This window comes from Habropoda laboriosa, unplaced genomic scaffold, assembly GCF_001263275.1.
Source record: "Habropoda laboriosa isolate 0110345459 unplaced genomic scaffold, ASM126327v1 scaffold816, whole genome shotgun sequence".
Taxonomy (NCBI): Eukaryota; Metazoa; Arthropoda; class Insecta; order Hymenoptera; family Apidae; genus Habropoda; species Habropoda laboriosa.
Window position 1 is genome coordinate 1013618 of NW_017101002.1, and position 9651 is coordinate 1023268.

At 42.3% G+C, this 9651-nt stretch overlaps 2 protein-coding genes across 2 annotated transcripts; one reads left to right on the top strand and one right to left on the bottom strand.

Annotated features, from left to right (window-relative positions):
* Window positions 1-13: 13 nt before the first annotated feature.
* On the bottom strand, window positions 14-2513 carry LOC108577794. Its single transcript, XM_017940999.1, has 2 exons — window positions 2310-2513; window positions 14-2014 (listed from the first exon to the last, which is right to left on the bottom strand). Exon 2 carries the CDS (start codon window positions 1976-1978, stop codon window positions 380-382), a length of 1599 nt encoding a protein of 532 aa, XP_017796488.1. The 5' UTR covers window positions 1979-2014; window positions 2310-2513; the 3' UTR covers window positions 14-379.
* An 816-nt stretch (window positions 2514-3329) lies between these two features.
* Window positions 3330-6229, top strand: LOC108577775 (solute carrier family 41 member 1-like). Its single transcript, XM_017940978.1, has 7 exons — window positions 3330-3478; window positions 3992-4612; window positions 4717-5188; window positions 5277-5424; window positions 5528-5715; window positions 5796-5944; window positions 6044-6229. The coding sequence occupies exons 2-7, from the start codon at window positions 4220-4222 to the stop codon at window positions 6227-6229; spliced, it is 1536 nt and encodes a 511-aa protein (XP_017796467.1). The 5' UTR covers window positions 3330-3478; window positions 3992-4219.
* The last annotated feature ends 3422 nt before the right edge of the window (window positions 6230-9651 follow it).

Below are 9651 nucleotides of genomic sequence, written 5' to 3' on the forward strand. Positions count from 1 at the left end.
CTTAATACATGTATATGCATATATTATTATATAATGCGTGTATGTATTTATATTTGTATACGCTCGCCTGTCTGCGTGCATGCGTGCTCGTAGATAACGTAAACGTTCCGCGAAACATTTCACGTTAACGCCAAGGTTACTCGATTGATAATACATGTACAATTTCATCTGTGATACGTAATTTCGAATCGGCAACTTTTTCTTCCTTTTCTCGATACGATTCGTTACCGATCGTTCTCCATCTTTTATTAGAATCTACAACTACCGTATAGTATACACAATCATATGTACGCGTATCAGGCGAAAGAATAAACATGCGTAACACTTTCATCCAACACTTTGCTCCCTTCCCTACCTGCCTGACCGTTACATATTACCATTAACTCGACGACTTGCCTTTAACGATGGAAATGTAGTAATTCTTGTAAATAAGGGGGCTAGCGTCGTCGCTGACAAAGTTTCGATCCGGCTTGATCGACGCGAACGGATTTCGTCGGGGTTGCAAAATTATCTCCACGTCTGCGATAGAATTTATTCGGGCTATTTCCCAAACCATCTCGTCCGCGGTGTAAGACGTAACGACAACGGGAGTTGATCGTATGCAAAACTCTCGTATCGTTTCGGGCCACGTGTCCCTCCCTCCGAACCCGGTGTTCCGGTAAAGGCCAGGATTGAAAACGCAAATCAGGTCGACAGGTTGAATCGCGCTCTCTTGCGACGCGTCAGGAAACAAATGGTGGTAAAGCGTTTCGGGACGAAACGAAACGATTACCTCTTTACCGGCAGATTTGCACTTGCTGCAAACTTTCACTTTCGACAACAGTTCCGGAGGCACGCCACTCGGTAACTGTAATTCCGGCCCGACCAACGTTAAACGAATCCTCTTCAAATTGGGCAGAAAGTGAAGAAACAACTTTTCCCACACCTCCAACTTCATACCCTCGAATTGAAATTCTGCACCGACCACGTGTATCGTCCAATCGCTTTTCCTCTGCCACTCAGGGCAACAAATTTCCATAGAATACAGGGCTGTCAGCGGAATCGTAGACACGTGAGACAAGACCGAGTACGTGTAACAATCCATTTCGCGATAATACGAGCAATCCCCGTAAATTCGGTACATCGTTTCGTCGAAATCGACCTCTCTCAATCCTGACATCTCTCCACGCACCTTTGGTATTTTCGGATTAACACAACCGTACCTACGCTGAAGCAGTAAAATTCTTTCCAACACTCGAAACTCGTCGCACCACTTCTCGTGTTCGTCCCTGTGTTCCTTGCAAAACCATTCCATTCCGCAGCGCGCGCAACAAATTAACTTTTCGCCGAACCGGCGACAAACACGACAAACCCTAGGATACAGTACAATCTCTTTCTCCCAAAGTTCCAACGGCCTCCTCATCTTCGACTCGAGAATCGCCAGAAGCTGCAATCGATAAACTCGGTACTGTTCCGCGTCCAGCTGTCCCACCAGCGCTCTCGATTTCTTTTTCTTGTCCCCGTCACCGTCACCGTCCGTAGAGAGCATAGAACAGAGCAACAAACGAATCTCCGTCAGAGGTTCGCACAACTCGCGATGCTTCGACCATCCCTGCGTTCGATGCGCCGTCGAGCAATAAGACACCATGCGGCAACGTTCGCAAAACAATTTACATCTCTTCAGGCAAATCGCGCAAAGACTCGACACGAATACGAATCGCGGTCTAACGTTTAACTCGATCCTCTCCTCTTCCTTCTCCTCCTCGCTGCTGCTCTCGTTCGACCACGATCCAGACTCGTCGTCCGGTGGTCGAACCAAAGGATACGTTAACCGGGAACGAACGCCGATCGATGTGTCTTTCTTCTCACCTCCCACCGCCGTACTTTCATCCGCTTCTTTTCTCCTACTCCCATTCCCGTCTCCTATGTCACGACGAGCGGTCGATCCGTCACATTTCTCCGTCCTTGCTCGCAAACCACTCCCTTTCCTACGACCCATATTTCCCGGTCACCCGTCCTCGCTCGCGTCCTCACCCTTTTCAAATTACAAATCGGTCAACCATCTCACACATTTTCCATTCGTTTACACGTACTCCCTCCCCGCCTCCATCGTGTTATCGACACGGCGTTTTTTACTTCGTTTGCAACCAACTCGCGACCACGTGATACGATCCAATGAAATTCTACATACAAATCAAACATAATTTGTACGTACTCGATTCTCAACTAGAAAATATGGTAAAACGAAACAGCTAAAGAGCTATGTATAGAGAGACAGAGAAGGAGGAAGAATACGTTGAAATTTTATACCACTAAGAAGGGAAACATACCTTCGAATATTACGCTGATTCTCGGGCACAAAAACTTTAATCCAATTTTATAAAACGATATTTATCGCAACAATCGATTGCATTACTCGATCCTCGTCGAAACAAACAGGGGCACATAGGCGCAATAAACACGATGCGCTGCGTCGATGCGTCGTCCGTCAAAGTCGCGCAATGCATGCGTATTGTCGAAAGAACAGAACTCGCTTACCGGGCACTATGCCCACTGCCCAGATAAAGGTATTTCGAGCACTATTCCTCGGATATGTGCCCTCTGTTCCCAGGTCAACTTGGATCTAAATCGATTGGACTCTCTTCGACGCTAGATCAGTTGGTTAAGTCGTTCGTTCCTCTGTCATTCCTCCTTTCAATTTCTTCCATCGCTATTACTAAAGTTATCTTTTGGCCTCTACTACTTGGCCTCGTTGCGCCAAACTTTTCCTATTATTCTTTCCTTCTACGTATTTTCGTAAAAACGCAACGCCCACTAAATCCTATACGATCATAGTATACATATGCACATACTTATAACTACGCATATTTACACGTGTATGCGTGTCATCATTCTTTTCGCATTTCTTGACAAGGGGGGAGGAGAAACGAGAAACGCTGTAACATAAATAATTTCGTTTCTTTTCTCTTTTCACCAACGAAACAAGTTCAAAGTAAAATCAACTGATCCTCACCGATGCTAATAAAATTAATCACTTTTCTCTTATACATACATATACTTTTATACATTCCTCTTATCTCTCAAATAATTGGCAAGATAAATCTTTTATTCTTCCACATTCCTATCACGATTACAATTTCTTCAAATACACCGAAATTCAAAATTCAAACATACCAACGTGCTTCGTTATTGTCTAGTATGCAGATACTACGCATATGTAGTGTAACAAATACATATGTATGTATATTATTTACATATATGTATGTATAATTTCTAACTTACCCTTGTCACCATTTAAAATACTTTTCTGTCGACTCGGAGCGCCCCCACGTGGTTGAACGACCAACTAATACGGAACCGTATCGCCATGTGTTCAAGGTAGATTGTGCAGTTTCGAGGTTATGTTGTCCACGTTGATACCACGTATGATTCTGACAATTTATTTATAAAAACCTAACTGACATCTGGAATAGTTTCGTCAATTGTTCCATTCAATTTCGTACGTAACATCAAAAACGTCGATCGTGAAAGAAATAATATTCTTCTCGCTTGATAAATACTACTGCGATATTACTAATACTAATACTAACCTGCGATATTCTTACTTCAATAACACCTTCTATATTTTAACCACCTTTATCTTCCCTCGTTCTTTATCGCCATTTCTTGCATTTTATTTCGTTTGATTCTCTTTCAAATCTATCATCCGACGAATTTATCAATTTCATTGCAATTCTCATTCGTACTACATATATTTACCGATTCAATACGTACGTTTATATTTCAACTTTCAAATCTTCAATTCTATAAACATTATAAAACGATCGATTACGAAACAGATAAAATAAAGCATTTCATTTCATCTCGAATGGATCATGCCCGAAAAATCAAAATTCATCGTTAAAAGATTGTCGATACACGTCCAATCTATCTGTCATTCCTGCGCGTCAAAGTATAGAGAAAAGACACTTCCAGAATGAAAGAAGCACGATGAATACTTTTTTTCAAACAGAATACACGCATTTTCGTATAAGATGCTGCTGCTGAATCTCTTTTAACAGTCTTTCTGTGCACCGAAAGATCGTTTATTCGAGGCGAGGGGCAAGCTGTAAGCTGTAATTGGAAAAGAGATGACCTGTTCGTTTCATCAGGCAACGTATACACCGAAAATCTAACTACACGCTGAAGAACAAGCTGATATGAACATGAAGATGAAGATGAAGAATGATTTAACGATAATATGGGAATGAGGCTGCATACGAATCGTTTATCGTCAAACGTACGACACAGAAAATCGGAGAATAAACTTCACGTGAATGAAATGGTGGGATTAGGCAGCGATGAATCGCTTCGTTCCAACATCTCTGATGTTAGTATGGAAATAGAAATGAAATCTGACGAAGAAACAGAGAGCGATGGAGAACACACGCGACGACTTATATCATCGTCGCCGATCGATCACCGCCATCTCGAATGTATTGCCGATAACACGAAAAAATCGGTTGCTCGAAACTCTCAATCGAAACAGCTCGAAGATGAGAATGTTTGGTTTATGTCTATACAAATGTTCGTGCCTTTTTTGTTAGCCGGTTTCGGCATGGTCGCTGCCAGTTTATTACTGGACATTGTACAGGTATGTACGTGTACCGAATTTTTTTGAAACCCGGTAGACACAGAACACGAAATACCGACGAAACGTTTAAACGCGTACCTTGGTTCATTTCCCTCTGTACGTAGCATTGGCCTGTATATCAAGAGGTATCTGAAGTGTATATATTGGTGCCAGCGTTGCTTGGCTTAAAAGGAAACTTGGAAATGACATTAGCCTCTAGATTTTCAACTCATGCCAATCTTGGACACATGGACACCAAAAAACAGCAATGGACTTTGATACTTGGAAATCTTGCGCTGATACAATGCCAAGCAACTGTAGTAGGCTTGTTAGCTTCCCTAGCTGCTGTTGTACTTGCTTGGATTCCTGAAGCACAATTCAATATTCACCATGCGCTTTTATTGTGCGCCAGTGCCTTAGTCACAGCGTCCATAGCAAGTTTTTTATTGAGCTTGCTAATGGTCGCAGTCGTATTATTATCCAAAGAGATAAACATCGATCCAGATAATATAGCCACACCAATTGCAGCTTCTCTCGGCGATTTAACCACATTGATGCTTCTTTCAGGCATAGCGTCTCTCCTCTATAGAGCAACAGGTAATTACGCGTATAACAGTCCTATTTAACTTTTCCTACATTTTCCAGATGGTATCCTACTAATCTCAGCTTTGCAATGCTATTTCAGAATACGCACCATGGATAGCTCCCATCTTGATAGCATTTCATATCGTCGTCACACCTCTTTGGGGTTACATCGCAGCCAGAAATCCATTTACCAAGGAAATATTGGACTATGGCTGGGCACCTGTGATATGCGCCATGTTAATTAGCAGGTATGTATTTCCATCACTTGAAAATCGCCGTAATAGACGCATATCCAATTTTATAGCGGCATCCGTAATTATCGTAAATAATACATCTTTCCACTGATTTCAGCGTCGGAGGTTTGATATTAGATTACACGATATCCAGTTACAAAGGTATAGCTGTATTTCAGCTGGTAATAAATGGCGTAGGCGGCAACTTGGCTGCTGTACAGGCTAGTAGAATATCAACATCTTTGCACAAAGATCGGCCATCTAGCATTCATCGTTTCAATCCATTCCACGTTTTCTGTGCGAAAGGTATGTTTCAGGTACTGGATACAAAACCAGAATCCAGCAGAGTTATCTTTCATAAAATATATAGATTATTCGAGTTGTAGGCGGACACGCAAGAACTGCTAGAGTTTTATTAACGATGGTGATTCCTGGTCATTTGATATTTAGCTATACCATCAGTTACCTCCAAGCTGGACATACTTCCTTCACGCCTATATTTCTTATCGTTTATTTGACCGCTGCTTTACTACAGGTAGTACCATACTCAACCACATTTCATCTTTCGATGCGCCTATCTTATAATTCACAGTAAAATCCGTTCAACGATTAAAACCAGTCCATCGTCGTCTAGGTTATTTTGTTATTATACATCACACAACTGATGGTCGTATGGATGTGGTCACGAGGAATAGACCCAGACAGTTCCGCCATACCATACTTAACGGCAGCAGGCGACTTAATAGGAACGGCATTATTAGGAATCGCGTTTCATATACTCTATGCCATCGGAGATGGAGATTCAGACGTCGGTGACTGATTCGTATATCTGATTCGGATTCCACGTGAAATGTTCAACGTGCGTGTAGAAACGAACCATAAGCATAACAATATGCTCACCGACGTTTTTTTCAGGATGGTTAATCAAGTTCGTTGAGTTTCCTTAACTCTCCACTATTATCATTTTCCTCTCTTCCTCTCTTTCTCGTTATCTCCTATCGTCAAATATTTTCTCAGTTCTTTCAAATAGAAAAACTTAAAACTCAAAAAGGACTATGTAACAATGGATTATTTCATTCATGTACATACTACAAATACACATTTAACATTCCTCTGCACGCAAACACATGCGTACACATGCGTACACATGTTACAAAGGTTCACCGTTCGATGCCGCGTTCCTTTCAATTGTAGCGGCAAAGAGTTTCAAATGAAGCGTTTCGGCATATCGTACTACTATTAATTAAACAAGCTCAAATATTTTTTTTACCGAAGAATGTATATTATTACACGAAATAAATTCGATTGAGAAATATTGTCGTATCTGTTATTATTGTCCAACATCAATTTCCAGGGTTTCACCTTCTATCCTAAGCGAATTGTCCATGGTAAAGAGGTAGAGCGATTTTGAAAAAGTAAAACGCATAAGATTTCGAGAGAAGAACTGACGAAGAATACGGTATCGTGCGTGCGTGCGTGCGTGCGTGCGTGCGTGCGTACGTGCACGCGCGAGCGCGTGGATTGATGCGGGGGAGGCAGCGGGGTAAAAGTAAAGTTCCATCGTAAGCATTGTACTTACGTATATATGCATGTAAGTACATACATACATAGGTCTAACGCTAAAGGGAGCAAAGAACGAAGCGAATACGAGAGCATAGGTGTAGGTCGCATCGCAACACACGGTTCCAGTTAAGCTCGATTTGGCTCCATCTGTTGTAGTAGTGTGTCTTTCTTTCGTACGGTATATCGTGTGTACAGTCGAGTTACGAGTAGGGCGTAAAAGTTCGTAAGCGAGGCAGGTCTCTGCGTGTGCGTTCAACGCCATACGCGTGGTGCGTGCATGTGCTATACGAACGTCGCTCAACAATTCGTACACGCTCAACGACGTATCTATATAGAAACGAAACGGCCAAGTTGCGGCGGTTGAGAGGCACACATCAGCCCCCGTCTCCGTCAATGAAATAGTTAGATCTGTCAGTGGCAACTATCGCCTCGCTCTCGGCGGAGCCTTTTAGATTTCATCTATCGCGCGTTTGCTTCACCGTGCCGTTTTCCAAAGCTATTCTTTCAGCCTCTGTAGATTGGTCTGGTAGCGCGGTGGCTTACCCAGTTCTCGATAAGAAAGGAAGAAAGTGAAGCTCCCGCGGATCCTGGTTCCGTCGTTACATCGATCGTAACAATACCGATACACAATTTTCGACAGTCCATTTTTACTTTGCCCGTTCCCGCATCGCGTTGCCCGCGTCCCAACGAACGAAAAGCCGATTCCCTCCCCCTGTTCGTACGTTGCGAATCGCGTGCGATCTTCACACTCCGTCCTCCTCTATTCGTCGTTGGAAGCTTCGTCATGCCGGTGCATATTTACCTTTAACAGTGAAATGAAAAAAAAGAAAATAACGATTAGACGGTGTGTGAACAGGCGCGATCGCAAAGTAGGAATCATTTTACCGGAACAATAATCAATTCGTTGTGGGCGCGCGCGCGCGCGCGCTAACAAGGGCGGGCGGCTTTCTGTTTCGTCAAATCTCTGCTTACCTTCGCTCTCCCTCGCGATAGAATCGCGCGTGTGCGTAAGTATAATTACGATACAATCTCTACAGCACCAGCCATCAGCTCCTCGTTTATCGCGAGATACGAGATACTATAGAGCAATATGTACAGTGATACGTGAATACATAGATAGTACGGGCAAGGGAACGAAAGAAACACTTGGCCTTGGGTGACAACGCGAAAGGGATGCTATTGAAAGCACGCTTCGCTAGTTACGGGAACCAAGTATCAAAACGTATGTTAAGTTATTGCTCCTCATGGTCGAACTTAAACACGTGGAGTAATTTATCAATTTGTGAATATGTTACGGAAGTGCTTCGTACTCGCGCGCCGCTAACGTTAAACGGCAATGTTTGCAAATGCCGATGCACGAATGTTGCAGGACACGTTTGATTTCTCATCTTTTCCTTCTTCCACCTTACTTTCTTTCCGATAACGAGCACGCGTATGTACTTCCGTTTGTCTAACTACCCTCCGATATCGCGACATTATCTCATCGATTCCGATCCTTCCGTTCGCACACACACACACGCGACATACATAATATTTCTTTCTACGAATCGCTACCATTCAACTTGAACGTTTATCCAAACATCCATACGTACAAATATTATAGATACGTATGTATACCTATTCAATGTCACGAGAGATCATTCGACGTGAGTTTTATTAGTTACGTATGTACTTACTTACATATGTAAGTAAGTAAGTATGTAAACTTTCGACGGGCTTAACGAGAAGCACGAATAATACTATAACGTATCACGATTACGATAATACGTGTAGTACATACCTTCTTTCCCCTCTCCGCCTCCTCGCCTTCTGCACGTGCCGTCAGATGTAATTGGATTTCTTAAAAATTTCCACGTTTCGTAAATATGCAACTTTCATATTTATACACTTTAAAAACTTTAGCGACGTTATCTATACCACGTGCATATATGTACGTCTCTGAGAGACCGATCGAGGAGATGTCAACACATCAGCTGTATCAAGATGAGGAGAATAGCTTGTTATCGCGTTGAAACGCTACCGACATTCACTAAGGTTTTCGGTGCTATCTTGTGGACAAACGTCTGAGAGAAAGAAAATTAAGTAAGGGTAGGTACATACACACATAGGTGAAAATTGCATGAATCGCATGTGAATAAATGAAAAGTTGCGCGTAGTAAGGTACGAGATATACATACGCTGTAGTTATGTATAACGCCGCGATGTTTCAGAGTTGAAGCTCAATGTCAAAAGTGAAGCACTCGATTCGTAGACGACTAGCCGCGAGAGGTCTTGCGTAATTCACCTTTTTAGGAAGTAGATACGAATGATAACGTATGTACGATAAAGATATACATACATACTTATTTACGTATGAACAACGTGAGAGTACGATTTCTAAACGAAACGAAGGAATAAAAATCGTACGTTTGTTCGATAAAGGAAAATTTAGCGATATATCGAACGAACGACCGATATTTCAGATTTCCTTATACGTACGTAATTGCGAGACTTTATCCAGGGAAATCGAAAGGATCGATATTTCGAATGAGTATCATTCGCTAACTATGTACATACATATACACACTCGCTCGTTCCTGTCGGTAACGGTCGTCGTAGTCGTAACAGGAAAATATGTACTTTTACACGTTTCGTTTAATTTAATAAAGAAGACATCGCGGCATCATTGCGGCATCGAAG